Source organism: Rhynchophorus ferrugineus, unplaced genomic scaffold (assembly GCF_030347505.1).
Source record: "Rhynchophorus ferrugineus isolate W39M unplaced genomic scaffold, kcgeb_rfMv2 rfM1, whole genome shotgun sequence".
In the NCBI taxonomy this organism is placed as follows: domain Eukaryota; kingdom Metazoa; phylum Arthropoda; class Insecta; order Coleoptera; family Curculionidae; genus Rhynchophorus; species Rhynchophorus ferrugineus.
Window position 1 is genome coordinate 60,854,864 of NW_027472580.1, and position 19,356 is coordinate 60,874,219.

Genomic DNA, 19,356 nt, shown 5'->3' on the forward strand with positions numbered 1-19,356 from the left:
ACAGCAGACCATTAAAGCTCAAATCACATCAAAACTCGAATCCTGTTATAATGACTAGAGATAAGCAAAAATGTATCGCTCATCCGTATATTACTTAAAGGACACAAGAAACGCAATAGACAAATTCGATTATTTTAAACGATCCTTTTAGATAATGTTACGATAAGTTATACAATTAAAATGAAATGGGTTTGATACTCGACGAAATATTTTTAAATACATTGTAGCAATTTAGGAATTTCTCAGGCATTGTTAACATGTGATATTAAATCTATAGGACATTTCCAACAATATCAATTAAAATGTTACATCATAAACAAAATTCGTAATTTGTAATTATAAAAAATGTAAATTTAAAATTAATCTTCATTGAAAGTCTTAAAGCATTGCTAAAGTAAAATATCTTACTTCTTCGTAGCAAGCAATGTTTTCAAATTTGGAAATTAAATATCGATAAGTGCGAACATATAACATCCTAATTCAACCATTCTAGCGCAGCAACGTAATTACAAGTCTTCGTACTGTCTTGAAAAAGATATTTTTCGTTACTGTATCTTTTTAGACAGAAGTGAAACTAGTTTTAACATTTGCACATACTCGGAAAGAAGTGGCAACTGTTTAACGGCGAACACAAAACGCTGTAGGTTTAAATCTAAATTCGTGCGTCTATACGTCTCACTTATCATATTAATACGTAAAATATAAACACAGAGTATCTTTCCTTGTTTTTACAACTTTTACTGATTATGGTAATAATATTATTTCTGAGTATAGCCTATACCATCGTCTTTCAGTTTCCCTTAATAATTTTCTGAATAGTATTCTATTTCCATGGTATACACTGTATGAAATGATTTCTCAAATTTTTGTGACTTCAAATTCCAAATGTCTACATAGGAAATTTTGGCGAAATGTTTCGCGATGTCCATCATGTAGATGTCGCTACCTTTAACATATTACTTGTTTTATTCGCTGTGCTAAGATCCACGACGGGATCTGATTGGTTCATGTCGTTCTACGGTTTGTTTATTTTGTACGCCATTTTTCAATATGCCGTATCTAGAGAACAGTGTGGTCAGATTTTTATAACGTATATATTATTAAATAATTATTATATAAATAATATTAGTATATACAAGTCAGTAGTTGAAATGCATTCTCGTTCCAGGAAGTGTTGTATGCCCAGATGCATAGATAGTGAGCAAATGCATCATCGTTTTCCATTAAAAAAGTACCCGACGATCTTTAAGAAATGAGTAGAAAACATTATAAAACCTAAACTGGTTGTGTTAAACATGAAACAGATTTATGGTCCTTACAGCGTGTGTCATAGACATTTTTGCGATACATTTAAACTTTCCTTTAAGTACTTATGAACAATTTAGTGATAACAAAAATAATACCACGAGCCCAGAATATGTACAAATGGAAATGGATCAAAATCAAAATGACATAGAAGGTAAATTGAAGGAGTCAGTCATATGTCTGTTCATAATTGTTACCATTAATTTCTAAACTATCTTACTCTAGTTACAGTGCCTAGTTCCATCGTTCCAGGCCCACAACCAGGGTGTTCGAAGCAAGTATTATCGACATTTGAACAAACTCCAGAAGGTAATGGTATAGTTAGTATTCATTCAGCCAGTATCCCCCTTTCTGCTCATTCTTACTTGACTCTATAACTTCAGTCCAGATGTTCCTATAAGAGCAAACAAAGTTTTACGTTGTACCGTAATGTACATCTCATGTTATTACAGGTAAAACCTTAGAAAAAAGAAATTAAGTGTGATATACAATTATGAATAAGTCAGTAAATTCACAAATTGAGACTGATTCGATAGAGGCAAGACAATATCTCGTGCCCTAGACTCCAGCAAAATTGTTTTATTATACTGTCAGTAGGTCCTTGAGCTATGTCTTATTTTATTCAACGATTTTGCCACGTCGATAATATAACAAAATTTTTGTCAAATCTTTTTAAAAAAGGAAGTAAATTTAAAATCCTTCAATTGTACATTCCATAATGATCATTTGGATAGAATATTAAAAGTACTAACAAAGTGTTCTATTTACTTTTGAGTAAAACAGGTGAACAGAATATTAGGAGGGAAAGACTCAAAGTTTGCTTTCAGTATAAGAAAACAAAAAAAAGAAAGAAGACAGAAGAAATAATTTTGATTTGCAAAGCACCAAAGTTTTTTGCTTATGGTTTTATATATATATATATATATATATATATATATATATATATATATATATATATATATATATATATGTTTATAATATTTATATTTTATAGATATATTTATTTTTATATTATATTTATATTTTATACATAAATTTACATTATATATTTATATATATTGTTATAGATTATATTTATATTTATTTATTTCTAAATGTTATATTTATATTTAATTAAATTTTATTTAATAAATATATTTTAGAAAAAAAAATGTTTTTTATTTAAATTGGTCAATTAAACATGAAGTCAAGGCTGTCACTTGCCAAACATTACTAATGAGCTAATCAAATGTCTTCACAATAAAATATTTTTCTTACAGGTGCCTATAATGGAGATTTAAATTGACCAATCAAATTACTTGAATGACCCATTTTGGCGCCCTCTGGATGTTGGGCAAAGCAAAACTTTGAGCCAGAGTCCCCTATGAGTTGCATCTCTATTACTCTATGGTACACCCTAAACCATAACCTATCCAATAAAATAATTAACTAACGTCATATAAATTTATGACGTTAAAACGTGGCAATGTTACCACATTTAACCTTGACTTTTAGTTTTTTTGGCCTTGATATATAACAACATTCTAATATTAATAATGAATGAATCTAAATCAAGAATGGTACAGGTAGTAGCAGAAGAAATAAAAATACAGTGATACCAAGATGACTTGCCAAGTAAACACACCATCGAAGGAAACAAGAACTAAACATAAAAAGTAAATACGCTCTTAAATGAAAGTAAAATACGTTTCTCAGATATTCAATTGTTACTTAGGTGGATTAGGCCTTCAGGGGGATAACACTACATAAAAAAACGCGCCTAGAAACTGTACCTCGTGGATGATGTGGAAAAGAGTTGTAAACAAAATGTGCAATGTAATGTAATGTAAACAAAAACAAATCTAACCTACAAAGTGTTATACGTGTGTTCTTAATTGTAATTTTAAGTCCTTCGATAATAAATGTATTAAATGTACTATAGTTCAGTTCCAACCTTCGTAGGGTGAAGACGTATTTTCAATACGGTCCAAGCTATAAAAAGATACCTTCCTTTAAAAAAACCCAGTATTTTATTACGGTTATTTAATTGAGTATTAAAAACGCATAACAGATACGGCTATCCGTCTCTCAGTGGACCTAAAGTGTAGTGAATACGTGTTTACGTGACCAGACAAAAGGACTGCATCTCATTTTTATTAGTGTTTAAAATTATTTCATCTTATTTTACAACAGTCCTTTTCAAATTCATTTATAGTATTATAGTAAAAAACTAATGCTAAAATAACGTAAGTGAAAAATGAAGTGCGTGAAATAAACAAAGTATTTATTTTATTTTTTTTATCCTCTGGAAGTAAATTAAATAAAATATTAAAAATTAAAAAATGGCAAACCATAGCGATTCAACCAAATCACCTGCACACTTTGATATAAGATTAGAACAAACAGCAATAACGCAAACTCCGCCATCAGAATGGACTACAGTCATTAACAAAAAACGATTGAGAAGTCCAGAAGAAGAAATCGCGAGGAAACAAATAAGAATCAGTGACCATTGGTTGCAGAAACCGATAGAGACAAAAAACAGTTTTAGCAACCTGTCGGAAGAAATTGAAGAGAACATACAACCAAGCCCTGAAAAAGTTGTTCCCAAACCACCACCAATAACAGTCTATAAGGTAGGAATAATAAAAAATATCCATGATTTATTGAAAACCATTACTGCAAACTACACAATTAAAACAGTGAGCTATGAAACAACTAAAATCCAATTATTCGAAGCGGATCACTTTAAAGTTCTTATAAAAGAATTAGATGAAAGAAACACCCAATACCATACATTCAGGCCAAAATCCGAGAGAACATTTAAATTCGTATTAAAAGGATTACATCACGGGACGGACTTTAACACCATCAAGGTAGCACTAGCTGAAAAAGGCCACGAGGTCGTAAATATTCACAATATACGACATCACACGACAAAAAAACCTCTGCCTATGTTTTATATAGACATAAAACCTAATGGAAATAATAAGGCGGTGTATGAAATCACCAAATTGGAAAATAATATTATTAAATGCGAACCACCACATATAAAAAGAATTATACCACAATGCACAAGGTGTCAAGCGCACGGGCACACAAAGACTTACTGTCGCAAATCATATAGATGCGTAAAATGTGCAGGAGAACATAAGACAGGAGATTGTACTCGTAAAGTTCGCGATGAAAAAGTGAAATGTGTTAACTGTAACGGAAATCATCCAGCGAACTACAAGGGTTGCGCAGTTCACAAGCAACTACAGCGGAAACTCTATCCTGCCTTAAGGGAAAAAAGGCATCAACAAAAACAATCCACTACTACCAATCTACCACTACCCACCAGAACAAGTCAACCAGACATAACTTATGCCCAAATAGTTGAAAATGGTTCAGCACAAAAACGAGAGACAATATCTCAACCTACTGAAACTAGCAACATCTCAAGATTAGAAAGTATGATGGCCAAACTAATGGATCAAATGAGTACGATGCTTGGTCTACTCACAACCGTCGTAAGCAAACTTGCCTAATGCCTGAAACCAATAGCTACAAAATCGCCGTCGGGAATGCCAATGGGCTCCAACAACACGCCAGGGAACTAAAAATGTTCGTAAATGAACAAAATATTGACGTTATGATGGTTTCCGAAACACACTTTACGGACAAGAATTATCTGAAAGTTCCTAAATATAAGCTTTATCATACAAATCACCCTGATGATAAAGCACATGGAGGTACAGCCATAATAATTCGAGATGATATAAAGCATTTCGAAAAAGAAAAATTCCGCAAAGACTACCTGCAAGCAACCAGTATAACCATAGAGGAAGCCCATGGACCATTAACAATTTCTGCGATTTATTGCCCACCCAAACATAACAACAAGGCAGAACAATTTCAAGAATTCTTCAGTACTCTAGGTAATAGATTTATAGCAGGAGGAGATTATAATGCAAAACATTTAATGTGGGGTTCAAGAATAATAACCTCAAAAGGTAGAGAACTGCTCAAAGCCATAAGGAAAGATAACTTACAACATATCTCTACTGGTGAACCAACATATTGGCCTTCAGACAGAAATAAAAAACCAGATACAATAGATTTCTGTATTACAAAAAATATTGATCCAAAAAAGTGTCAGGCAGAATCATGCTTCGACCTGTCTTCTGATCATTCACCAATAATAGTAACAATTTCTTCAAAAATTACCATCAAAGATAAACCCCCTTCTCTGTGCAATAATAGAACTAACTGGCCCTCATTTAGAGAAAACTTAGACCAAAATATCTCTCTAAACTTACCGTTACAAACTGAAATGGATATAGAAATAGCAGCAATAAATCTTACAAAAAATATACAGGAGGCAGCATATTCTGCGACTCCCAACAGTGAAACATTTCCAAGAAAAAATACACATATATCATGTACAATACAGAAAAAGATAGCAGAAAAAAGAAATGTTAAAGAAGGAAATGTTAAAAAAGAATGTTACGACGAAATTGGCAACAGCAAAGGACTGAAGAGAATAAAAGAAAATTTAATAGGGCCATAAAAGAGCTGAGAGATCTAATCCAAATTGAACAAAACCAAGGCATTCAAGAATACCTAGAAAACTTGACATCAACTGAGGCTACAGACTATTCGTTGTGGAAAGCAACAAAAAAGCTTAGGAGATCCCAGCAGCATAACCCACCTATTAAAATAAGCGAAAATAATTGGGCGAGAAGCAATAAAGAGAAGGCCGACGTTTTCTCAAAACACTTAAAAAATGTTTTTAAACCTTTCCAGACTCAGCTACATAAAGATGACGAAAATAAAATTACTAGCTTTCTAGATTCGCCATTTGAAATGGATTTACCGCACGAGAAATTAACGGTCAAAAAAGTTAAACATACAATAATGAGAGAGATTAATATTAAAAAAGCTCCTGGTTATGACTTAATTACTGGCAAAATTTTAAAAGAACTATCAGAAAAGGCTATAAAACTATTAACATATATATTTAATGCTATGATACGAATTAATTACTTCCCTAGTATCTGGAAAGTAGCTAAAATATTAATGATACTTAAACCAGGAAAAATACCAGAAGATGTGACCTCCTACCGACCTATAAGTTTATTACCAGTAATCTCGAAAGTTTTCGAGAAATTATACATAAAAAAACTAAACTATATAATAGAAAAAAGAAAAATTATTCCAGAACATCAGTTTGGTTTTCGCAATAAGCATGGGACTATAGAACAAGTGCATAGACTTGTAAACCAAATAAACGCTGACCTAAATGCCAAAAGATATTGTTCGGCTGCTTTCCTAGACATATCTCAGGCTTTTGACAAAGTATGGCATACGGGCTTGCAGGTTAAACTAAAGAAACTTCTCCCTCATCCGGACTTTCAGTTACTAAAATCGTATCTCACTGACAGACATTTTATTGTAAATCAAGGCGATGAACATACCGAATTAAATCCCATATATTCAGGAGTTCCGCAAGGTAGTGTACTGGGTCCAGTACTGTATCTTCTGTATACGGCTGATCTGCCCACCACAAAAATAACTACTGTGGCAACATATGCAGACGATACAGCAATCTTAGCATCCCATGAAGATCCAGTCACAGCATCAATAAACCTACAAACCCACCTGGAGCAAATACAATTATGGTTGAAGACATGGCGCATTAAAGCCAATGAATCAAAATCCACGCATATAACGTTTACCCTGCGTAGAAGAACATGTCCACCAGTAAATATCAATCATCGTCAACTCCCCCAAGCAGAGCATGTTAAATATCTTGGTATGCATTTAGATCGACGCCTAACCTGGAGGAAGCACATACTCTCTAAACGGAAACAACTAGGACTAAAATTATATCAAATATATTGGCTCATTGGGCGCAAATCCAATTTATCATTAGATAACAAGGTATTGCTGTATGAGTCTATACTCAAGCCCATTTGGACATATGGAATTCAACTATGGGGTACCGCTAGCAAATCTAATATATCCATCATTGAACGGTTCCAAAATAAGGTGTTGCGTGCCATTGTTGATGCTCCGTACTATATTTCAAATAAAGTGATACAACGCGATATTCCTCTAGAACCTATAACGAGTGTAATCCAACGTGTTTGTGTGAAGTACTTCGAAAGAGTGTCAGTGCATCCCAATGTACTCGCTAATCAGCTAAATATGCGACGTGATAGTGAAGTGCGTAGACTAAAACGTTTAACACCACCTGATCTGATTACTGGACATATGTAGAGTTTAGAATAAGCATTAGAATAAGACTAATTAATTAAGATAATATTTTATACAGAAGATTGCTTAATGAAGTGATTTTCTACATGCCATGTATATATAATATAGACATAAGAAATACTTATTGCCAATAGGGCAGATTGTGGACTCACGAAGAGTAATAAAAAAAATGTACTATAATGTTAAAATAAATTATATTTGATAACATGTTTGTTTCATTATTTTATTTAGATTAGAATTTTCTTGTATGTCAAAGCCAAACTGAACTAAAATTCAGAGTTGATGCGGTAACATTGTAATGTTTCGACGTTACAAATATCCAAGACGCATTACTAAAAAAACTTTAAATATACTATAGAATTAATTACACTACGATAATAGTTTGTAGGTTAATGTCTTTTAGTTCCTGTATGGCCATTTAAATGTTTATATAATTATAATAGGTGAGGTTGGTTATTATTTACTGGCTGACTGAGTGTATTTAACAGATAAATAAGAAACATATATTTAAATTTAACTATATTTAACTATATTTAATATAATATATTAAACTTTATTTCAACATTTGAGTTGCACTATCCTGAAGCAATAAGAAATTATTAAACTTTCGGTGATATCAAAATGTATTACTTTTTTATTTTTTTTTTGGCTCATTCTTCATCAGACCTAGACTCATCCAGCTGAGTCGATCTAAGATATTTTCTTGGATCATTCTAGCAGTCATAGAGAGGAGTTTACCTCATTTTATCAGGTGTACCGAAAAGTCATTACCGGTTTTTTTTATTTCGAATAAAGACTACATGACTTTCAAGAATATGGAAAAATATTTTTATTCAAATATTGGTAATTTGATTCTACAAATCTTGCTCATCTTTCAGGCAATTTATAGATACCATCCCAAATAAAATGTCTGTAATTTGAGCAAAACTACTCATCGAGTAATTGTCTAATATCTTCGAAATTGACAAAGTACTTTCTCTCAAAATTGATAGTCTAATGGAGCAAGGTCTGGAGAATACGGGGAATAAAATTATTTTACCATGTCTTCGGGCCCATTCTGAGCGTTTTCTAATCTACACATATTTCAAATTGATGATTTGTTACCGGTAGCGATTACTATTAACTGTTTCATCAGATTTCAACACTTAGTAATACATTCTGGTCCCACCAAACACAGGGCATTGACTTGCAACCAAAACGATTTGGCTTTGGATTTTCACCTGGCTGACTTCGATCAGTGATAATCATGATTTTTTGCGCTTAAAGTTTTCGACGTAGAAACGACTTCCTATCAAACTTTTGAAGCTGCATTTCACAGACGATATTCCGATTTTCCATTTGTCTGTCAATAGATTGATGTGATACCCATCTACCCATCTTTTGGATTTTCACCATTGCTCGTAATCGGTCGCTAAACATTTCTTGGGCCCTATTTAACACTTCTAGCAGTTGTTTTTGAGTTTAAGTTGGGTCTTTATCCAGTAACTCTTGAAGTTTCGCATCTTTAAAATATTTCGGTCTACCAGAATTTTCTATGTCTAAAATATTGAAATCACCAGTTTTGAATTTTCGAAACCACGCCTCACATGTTTTTAAGGATCGTAAGTTTCTAGCGGCAAACGATGACTTTCAGCGGCCTTTTTCTATTTACTAAATAAGAAAAGTAAGGCTTGCTGCGAATGCATGTTTTCAGGCATGAAACTTGATATTTTCACAGCGGTATAAATCTATTACGGCGTTATTTTCGCAAAATATAAAACATATAATTTTGAAGCTTGATGTCAATAGAATAAAATGACATATGTGTCAAATCATAACATTGCATTCTTAAGCCTAGCGATATGTGTTAGAAAACCAGTAATGACTTTCCAGTAATAGAATAAAACAAGGAGAGTAGAAAGTGTCCAAGAGACGAAATATTAAGCAGAAATAAAAGAGCAGAAAATATTTAAAGCCTCAATTAATTAATTTGAGGAGAAGCACACATTAATGTTTGAATTTGCATCATCATTGGGGGGTGATTGCATAGTTCTACGGTGGTCTTAATTATATTCCAGTGAGGAATGTTCGTCGGGTCGGTCAGTCGGTCGAAATGTGTGGCTGCCGCTGTTATTATTTGTCAGAGCACTCACTAGTATTTTTGGAAGGAATTTGCACGAGAACTGAAAACACTGGTTGAAGAAATACTGTTTATTTCAATGTTAAATGATACATGTGGTCGACGGGAGAATTGAAAGGCTATTCGGTTAGGTAGAGGAAGTACGGTAGCGCTGTGGAAGTGGTACTATTACAAGGGGATGGAGAAAAGAAAAGAGAACGAGACGTCGTCGTGATGGTCCTTTATAGCCTGGAATTGCATGGTACCAATCCACCGGCGTTGCCAACCTTTGTACTTGTTGATGAATTCCTGGTGGCCTAAAGGGTCGTGGCGGTCGCCGCACCAGATATGTAACGGGGAGGAACGACATCCTTAACAAAACTTAAACAAGAGGGACATGTGATTTCCCTAATAGTTTCAAGAGCTACCACCTGATTTTGTTGAAAATTGAATTCTAGACTCTGAAGCGAGAATTTTTGGATATCTGATTTTTAATTTTTCGAGATATTTTTGGAAAATATTATTGTTTTAAAAGAGAGTATCGAATTTTGAGTATGAAACTAAAATATTGATATTAAAAACCTAGGGAATTTATTGATATAATTTGCAAAATGGTCGTTACGACAGAGATCAGAAAGAGTAGTCTACGATAATAGGAGGGGAATACCAATAGTCTAGTCTGGATGCCTAGATTGTATCAGGAAAAGCGTAAATGCGTAAGGGAGTCAGTGTTGAGAAAATGGATGTAGATCATATTATGAATGATCTGATATATATTGTTAATATGTGTATGGTAGCGGAAGTTGGGCGAGGAAAGAAGTTATGGGGTTCTGAAAGACAATAAAGTAAAGTGGAAGGTGTATATTATGATGGTTAAACGATGATGTAAGGCCGATATGGTGGCCGATGGCGATAGAAAATCTGTTAAAAGTGTTTCCTGTTCAACATACAACGATTCATGGACAATAATATCAACACTTTTCACCCATCCCGTTTTGTTATTATACATCTACACAACATGGATTTCCCTAAGGCCTTAAATTAATTCCACTAATAAAAGTTAAAAAACTGACAGTGAACTCCATATAAATGCTTCAAATGTAGATGAATGGCCAATCATGTTCCACTAGAGGGTGCTTTAAGTGGGAAATTTGTAGCAACCCTGAGGCATGTCGAGTTTTACATCTTAGAAAAACAGCGTACAAAATACCTCAAACATGTCAAAAGTTGAACACGTGCGGGGTGGCAGCAGCGCCGACTAGTAAACGATAAAGGAGATCTAGGAACCCCGAGACGTTGATCTCAGATATTAATAAAAGATATTTTCGTCACTGACCATCGTTCAGTTTAGACGTGCCACCATCGACTGGCCAAACCTCGTCCAAACCAGCGTCGCGCAATCCTTTTATCTATTCTTATTTGTATATTTTTATATCGTCAATAACTGATTTTATGTCTTTGTACTGTTTGTACAGTATAGTTATTTGAATTTGTGTTTAATCTGATCAGTTTTTTGTCTAACGTGATGTTTCCAATTTTACCTACCATCGGGGTACCCATGAGGGTATTCAATTCTGCTTCAGAAATTGTATGTAATTAATTTTTTATTCATTTCGCCACAATTGCAAGATTGATATGGTTAAATTTAGAGCTATTAAGTTATATTTTCCAGTCTTTAGTCCATTTCTGTATCTTGTTGATTACCACTTGTACCTTTTCTATAGCTCTACGCAAAGATATGTTCCTTGGCATAATAAATGTGTCCTAACTGTGTGATCGGAAAATGTTCCAAATTCAGTTTCTTTTATTGTTGTGACATTAGCAGCATACATTACTTATGGGCGTGGTCCAGACGCATTCAAATAATGAATATTTTTATTTATTTACACCCAATAATACTGAATTTTATATGAATTAAAATCATATGCCGCCTCAGAAGTTCTCCGCATAGCTTACTGACATATCGATGAGTAATCAAGCTTTACGAATTATTTAAAATTAATACCCAGTGTGGGTATTAATTCGAGAGTGATACGTTCTTGTGACTTTAAATACATAAATAAATGTTTATTTGCTACGATTTGATAAAATGTAATAGTTATCTATAAATACTTAAATTATCAATGATATTTTTTCAAATTATATCGTTTCTGTCGGCACCTTGAGTTTCAAGTATATGAATGATTGATTGTTATATATTAGTTTAAGTATTATCCTTCATAAGCAAATAAATATTTAATTAAATTCATTCATAAAGTATACGTTTTTGAAACTAAATACATGACTACAGTATATCAACAAAATTATTCTAATAGATAATATAAAATTATACCAAAAATCAAATTTACAATTGGCAATGATGTATAGGATATTAACAATAAATGAAAGAGGTTACGCGAAAGAAATCAATATTTATGAAATAGGATCTTTGCATCTAAAAAAAATATGATTAAAGAATATCTCAGGTCAGCGAATTCATAACATTTACTGAGGGACATTGTTGCACTTAATTTAAAAAACAACTGCGTAATTTTTGCAAGCCCAAATGCTTTGTTCTAAAATGACTAAACGATATTTTCATTGGTTCCCTAGTATGTTATCACAACTGGACACCACTCCTTAATATAGTTTTAATGATATCTTAACAGGAATCCTATATTCGATCCTCATCGGTATTATATTGTAGATGTGAAAAAAGAAATTGTTTGTTAGAACTATATGCCACAACTAACGCAGGACTATTGAGCATGTTCCTCATAGCCTTGTTCTGAAACTTTTCATTTGCTCTCATTGCTTAAATAGGAGTGTCGACCTACTACGCAGTCTGCTGTCAAGTTTATTCCGTTCGGTCCAGATATGTTTTTGCCAAGTTACCCTACGATCCAAGTAAAGGCTCAAGTATTCTGCATATTCCTACTGCGGGATGTTTTCATTGTAAAATTTTACGGACGGGAAGGTTTTTTCTTCTCAGATTATAAATAACATCACGTTTGACAAAAAACAAAACACATTAGAACCAAAATAAAACGACTATACTGGTTAGTCGGAAGATACTCTCAACTTGATATAAAATAAAAGAGGTTGATCTATAAGACAATTATAAAGCCAATGTGGACCTATGGGGTGCAAATATGGGGTTGCACTAAAAATTCAATTAAACTAGCCATACAACGCTGTCAAAACAAGGTTCTTCGATTGATTACCAATGCCTATCGCTACATAACCAACGAAAAACTGCACGATAACCTGGAAATCAAATGGAATTGTGAAGGTATCCAAGATTGCGCCTTGAAACGCGAAAGAAGATTACTAAATCATACTAACGTGGAAGCAATACAACTGCTGGACAGCGCGCAGGATGTCAGGAGATTGAAACGAACCAAACCATGCGAACTTATATAAAATGTATACCTTTAGTGTAAACTATAGTTATAAGTTATTATAATTTTATTATTGAGGAATACATATTGATGTATTTTCTCGCACTCGTCTTGTTTGTGAATTAATCCAAGTACAAATGAAAAGTAGTAATAAATTAATGCATAATTAAGCGTATCTAATAAAAATGTTATAAAAAAACTCTGTGGGATACCTGAGCGTATTTAGTGTAATGCTTGCATTATATTTGATCATGAAGCTCCTTCTGTTAAGCTAGGAAATAAGCATATGATAATATGAATGTGGGAGCGTCATTTTATTTTATATGTTAGTCCATCATGCCAGATTTTGCCAAATGCTTGACTTGCCCAGAAAGGCAACAAAGCATTATAATCAATTTTTAGGGTCTACTGATGACATCTACAGAACGGTATAGTTATATAGTTGTTCAACCGTTCCATGATCCTCACGGAATCCAAATTGGTGACTGGGGATTATGTTGTTTAGGGCTCCTTGATTCTGTTTAAAATAAGTTTTTTAATAATTTTTCCAGTTACTGGGAGGAGGCTTATAGATCTGTACGAGATTCCATCTTACGGTTAAGTGGTTTGTCTCGTTTGGGCACCAGTACTACTTGAACAATTTTCCATTGTTCTAGGAGATTGGATATTCAAAATTAAAGCAGGCATTACATATCTTGACAACGATCATGATTCCCTTGTATGCTAGATTAGTCAAAAGAGCTGCGTTAACCAGATTATAGCCCGGTGACCTTACATTGCTGAGGTGATTTAAGGCATTATTCGACTTCGGCTGTATGCAGGAGTGTCCTCGGACTCCAAAAATGGCTAAAGCATAGTACTTAGATAGTAATGTACTGGCTTTCTCCCTATTTGATCTTGACTATCTTCTTATGTTGTCCCTAATAGGCGTTATTTGAACTTTAGTCTTCTTTATCGTTTTTGTTGCTTTCCACAGCAAAAAAATCAGTGTCTACTGTGAGTGTTATTGTTGACAAGTAATTCTAGAGGTTGTCGTTTCTGAACGTTTATGTGAGAGTTTTCAGTTAATTCGAACATTTATTAAATAAGGTTTTGTCTCTTTGGTAGGCTTGATACAACATGACTATGTTTCAGTGTTTATATAATTGCAATATTTTTAAATTTATATTTATATTATTTAAATAATATGTAAATTATAAATACATACATACATTAATTTATAATTAATAGTATATTAAAACATTTTTGATTTATACTATTTTAGTTTATTTATATTTTGAATATTATAAACATCTAAAATTATATTTATCAATGAAGGATATACAATATACTCGAAAGGTTTCATGTTTTACATAGTTACAAGATTATTTTCATTTACTGATAAAATCACCTCATGCAGACCTTTGTCTATCATCATTGGCTAATAGTGATTACATGTTTTAGTTCTAATCAACATTTGAAATATTTAAGTTGAGTGGGATTAAATCTCTGACGATATAATTCCTTATTATTTGATAGTAATCGCAAAACGGCATACATATATAAGTGGCGGTTTTATTATTTCCTCAGTACCTGGCATATTGTCATCATGAAGCTTCTTCTGTTTGTTCTTGGTTTGGTAACTGCCGCTTTAGGTAAGTACAAGATAAAGATGAGATTTTAATGGTTAAATATATTTATTTTGAAAAAAGTATTTCTAACTTCTTCATTTATAATTAAAACTGATTTTTTTACTGTAAATGTACAAATGTAAGTAAGTCGATTGAGGATGTTTTTAATTTCTTTTTATATTTGTTATAGCGGAAACTTACCTACAACCTCAATATTATCCTACTGAACCTAGAGTTTTTCAAAACGCTAGCGATAGCCTGAGAATCGTTGACGGATGGAATGCTGTGAGAAACCAATTCCCATACCAAATTTCGCTCCAAAGATTGCTTATATTTTCTTATTTTCACATCTGCGGTGGTTCTATAGTTAGTCCAAGGTATGTATATGTATATATATATATATATATATATATATATATATATATATATATATATATATATATATATATATATATATATATATAATTCAAAAAGTCATTTACATTTTAAATATAAATTATAAGTCAATTGAAAAGTCATTTTTTTTATTCAACATAATTCCTTTTAAGGGTGATACACTGATTATACCGACCATCCAACTTTTCGATACAATTTTTGTGGTAGACAAATCGTCCTTTGCTTCAAAATAGGCCTCAGTTTCGTCGATCACCTCTTCATTCGACGAGAATTTCTTCCCAACGATCATTCTTTTGACAACTAAGAACAGGAAATAGTCGCTAGAGGACAGTTCTTGAGAATGCGGTGGATTAGAAAGCAATTTAAATCCTAATTAATGGATTTTTGCGATCGTGACACAGTCTTCACTTGACACTTCCTTCTTCTTCAAATGCAGCGGTTTTTCGGCGATTTCGTCCTTCAAACGGTTCAATAATACTATGTAATAGTCGCTGTTAATGGTCCTTCCTTTTTCAATGAAGTCAACAAAAATTATTCCATGCGCATCCCAAAATACAGATGCCATCTTTCCAATCTTGCCAGCCCACTGTTACCTTTTACCACGCCTTGAAGCGGTTTCATTGTATGCAATCCACTCGGATGACTGTCGATTGAACTTCGGAGTGAAATGATCGAGCCATGTTTCATCCATTGTCACATATCGACGCAAAAACTCGGGTATATTACGCTTGATCATCTTCAAACACTGCTCCGAATCATCAACTCGTCGTTGTTTTTTATCAAAAGTGAGCTAGTGCGGCACCGACTTTGCACAGAGCTTTCTCATACCCAAATATTCGTAAATGATATTATGTATACGTTCAGTTGATATCTTTAGAGTGTCTGCTATTTCATTGAGTTTCAGTTTAGGATCATTTAAAATCATTTTGTGGATTTTTTAAATATTTTCGTCGGTAACAACCTCTTTTGGGCGTCCACTGCGTTCACCGTCTTCGGTGCTCATTTCACCACGTCTAAACTTAGCATATCAATCCTTGATGGTTGATTTTTCAGGGGCATTGTCCGGAAACTCGGCATCAAGCCAAGTTTTGGCTTCAACTGTATTTTTTTCCTTCAAAAAGCAGTATTTTATAAACACGCGATATTCCTTTTTATCCATTTTTTTCACAATGACAAAAGTAGCTATAATTCGCAAACTAATGATCCGACAGCTGTCAAATTTATACACGCATTTTTTGAGGGTTAGGTCTAACTAAAAACATATGGATTTAATTCTAGTAGCACTACCTATTTGTCAGGTCGAAAACTTTTCAATTGACGTTTCATAGTGTACAATTTCTAATATATAACAAAGTAAAATATTTTTGATTTAATTCTGTTAGATGTTAATTATTTTTTCGTATCTTAGTAAGGGCACAAATTCAAATCATTCTCGTCGAATCATTTAATGTTACTTCGATATTTTTGTATCCACTTTATGAAAAGCCTCTCATCATTTGGAGGTATTATCTGACCAGAAGCACGTAGATAAAAAAATTATAAAAATAAAAGTCAAAAAAAAATACAACCAATATAATATACCTTGACCAATATTTAATAAACATAGCTAGTAGTAAAATCCCAGCATAACATTACAACAATTTCTTTTAATAAGCTTTATAAACACTCTTAACACACTTACACCTGTATAAGTATAGTGTGTAAAAACAAAACGTTTAATTTGGTTTGAAATTATTTTATTTTACGAAAATGCATTAACCGCAACTATGTAATATATATTCATAGAGTAATAGAGATGCAACTCAATAGAGGACTCTGGCATGAAGTTTTGTTTTGCCCAACATCCAGAGGGCGCCATAATGGGCCATTCAAGTTATTTGATTGGTCAATTTAAATCTCCATATAGGCACCTGTAAGAAAAATATTTTACTCTGAAGATATTTGATTGGCTCATGAATAATATTTGGCACGTAACAGCCTTGACGTCATGTTTAATTAACCAATGAAATTTAAATAAAAACCCATTTTTTCTGAAATAAATTTATTAAATAAAATTAATTAAATTTAAATACAATATTTAAAAATAAATAAATATAAATATAATCTGTAAAAATAAATAAATATAAATATATTCTATAACAATAAATATAAATATATAATGTAAATTTATGTACAAAACATAAATATAATTTAAGAAAATTTATATCTATAAAATATAAATATTATATACATATATATAAGACCGTAAGCAAAAAACTTTGGTGCATTGCAAATCAAAATTATTTCTTCTTCTTTTTTCTTTTTAATATATGTTTAGTGCCACCAATTTAATAGGATCTATCAGAGTTTTGTCTTTTGGTTTTCTTATACAAAAAGCAAACTTTGAGTCTTTCCCTCTTAACATTCTGTTCACCTATTTTACTCAAAAGTATATAGAACACCTTGTTAGTACTTTTAATATTTTATCCAAAAAATCATTATGGAATGTACAATTGAAGGGTTTTTTTGAAACATTTGACAAACATTTTGTTATAATATCGATGTGGAAAAAAAATTGAATAAAATAAGACATATCTGAAGGACCTACTGACAGTATAATAAAACATATTTGTTGGAGTCTGGGACACGAGATATTGTCTCGCCTCTATCGAATTAGTCTCAATTTGTGGGTTTACTGATTTATTCATAGTTGTATGTTACACTTAATTTCTTTTTTCAAAGGTTTTACTAAATAACCTGAGATGTACACTACTATATAATGTAAAACTTTGTTTGCTCTTATTGAAACATCTGGACTGAAGTTATAGTCAAATAATTAACGGTAAGAATAAGCAGAACAGGGGATACTGGCTAAATTAATACAAACTTTACCATTACCTTCTGGAGTTTGTTCAAATGTCGATGATACTTGCTCTGAACAACCTGGTTGTGAATCTGGAACGATGGAAATAGGCACTAGAAATAGAGTAAGACAGTTTAGAAATTAATGGTAACAATTATGAACAGAAATGTGACTGACTCCTTCAATTTACCTTCTATGTCATTTTGATTTTGATCCACTTTCATTTGTACATATTCTGGGCTCGTGGTATTATGTTCGCCATCACTAAATTGTTCACAAGTACTTAAAGAAAAGTTTAAATGTATCACAAAAATGTTTGACATGGAAACGATCATAAATCTCTTTCATGTTTAACCCAACCAGTTAACTCTATTTCTCTATGTATATATTTTGCGACTAAACCGTATATAGAAGTTTCTATTTTCCTATTTTCTATTTTTCTATTTCTATTATATATTTATACAATTTTTTTTTCAAAATCATGATAATATAACCAATATGATATATTAATTGATATATTAATATATTTTTAAATATATATATATATATATATATATATATATATATATATATATATGTCCAGTGTGAAATTGCTTAAAATACAAGATTAAGACATTTTACATTTTAAACCTTTAATTTTAATAGTTTTCCTTAATCTTTTAGATGGGTCTTATCAGCTGCCCATTGCACCTTTGGCACTGCTGCAAGCAGCTTTAGAGTTGTTGCTGGTATTCTTCTCCAGTCTGACACCGGAACCACAAGCCTGGTCAGTCAAATCATCAACCATCCCGGATATCCAGGGTAATTAGAGAAGAAAAAGTAATGTCATATATCTAAATAAGTTATGTTTTAGCGGAAATACCGTTTCTGCTGACGACATCTGCTTGATTCGTCTTACCACACAATTGACATTTGGTTCTTCGATCCAGTCTATCCCAATAGCAGTAGAAGGAAGCAGCGCTAGAGGAACTGCTGTCCTTTCTGGCTGGGGATCCTTGGGACCTAACAACTCCACATCTCCCTCTAACCTTCAATACATCGAACTGCCAATTTTACCTCAAGATGGTTGGTGATAGATTTTAAAATTATGAACATCGCATTAAAGAAATATTTATTTCAGAATGTGCTGAACGTATTGCATCTGTATCTGGCGCAAACAATCCATTCAGACCTTTATTAAACGTATGCACTGTACCACGTTCTGACAACAGCAGAGAAGGCGCCTGCAGTGGTGACAGTGGTGGCCCATTGGTCAGCGGGGGTCGTTTGATTGGTGTTGTCTCCTGGGGTTACACCCCTTGCGGTACTCCACGTTTACCATCCGTTTTCGCTAAAGTTGGCGCGTACAACAGCTGGATTAGGGAGAACAGCAATGGCGAAGTACACTAGATTAAACAATATTATATGAACAAGATATATAATAAAACGTTTTGTGATTAAAGATTATTTTATTTTTCTGATTTAATACTGCATATTTTCTTTACT

At 32.6% G+C, this 19,356-nt stretch overlaps 1 protein-coding gene across 1 annotated transcript; it reads left to right on the top strand.

Annotated features, from left to right (window-relative positions):
• The first annotated feature begins 14,498 nt into the window (after positions 1 to 14,498).
• Positions 14,499 to 19,312, top strand: LOC143195219 (trypsin beta). Its single transcript, XM_076402238.1, has 5 exons — positions 14,499 to 14,657; positions 14,824 to 15,010; positions 18,535 to 18,672; positions 18,725 to 18,936; positions 18,992 to 19,312. Exons 1-5 carry the CDS (start codon positions 14,612 to 14,614, stop codon positions 19,258 to 19,260), a joined length of 852 nt encoding a protein of 283 aa, XP_076258353.1. The 5' UTR covers positions 14,499 to 14,611; the 3' UTR covers positions 19,261 to 19,312.
• The last annotated feature ends 44 nt before the right edge of the window (positions 19,313 to 19,356 follow it).

What these genes read in the sequence shown, in the direction of transcription:
- LOC143195219 (XM_076402238.1), top strand. Translation starts at nt 14,612, where the DNA reads ATGAAGCTTCTTCTGTTTGTTCTTGGTTTGGTAACTGCCGCTTTAG. An exon ending in TTTGGTAACTGCCGCTTTAG is followed by an intron (nt 14,658 to 14,823) that starts GTAAGTACAAGA and finishes TATTTGTTATAG; the next exon opens with CGGAAACTTACCTACAACCT. An exon ending in GCCAATTTTACCTCAAGATG is followed by an intron (nt 18,937 to 18,991) that starts GTTGGTGATAGA and finishes TATTTATTTCAG; the next exon opens with AATGTGCTGAACGTATTGCA.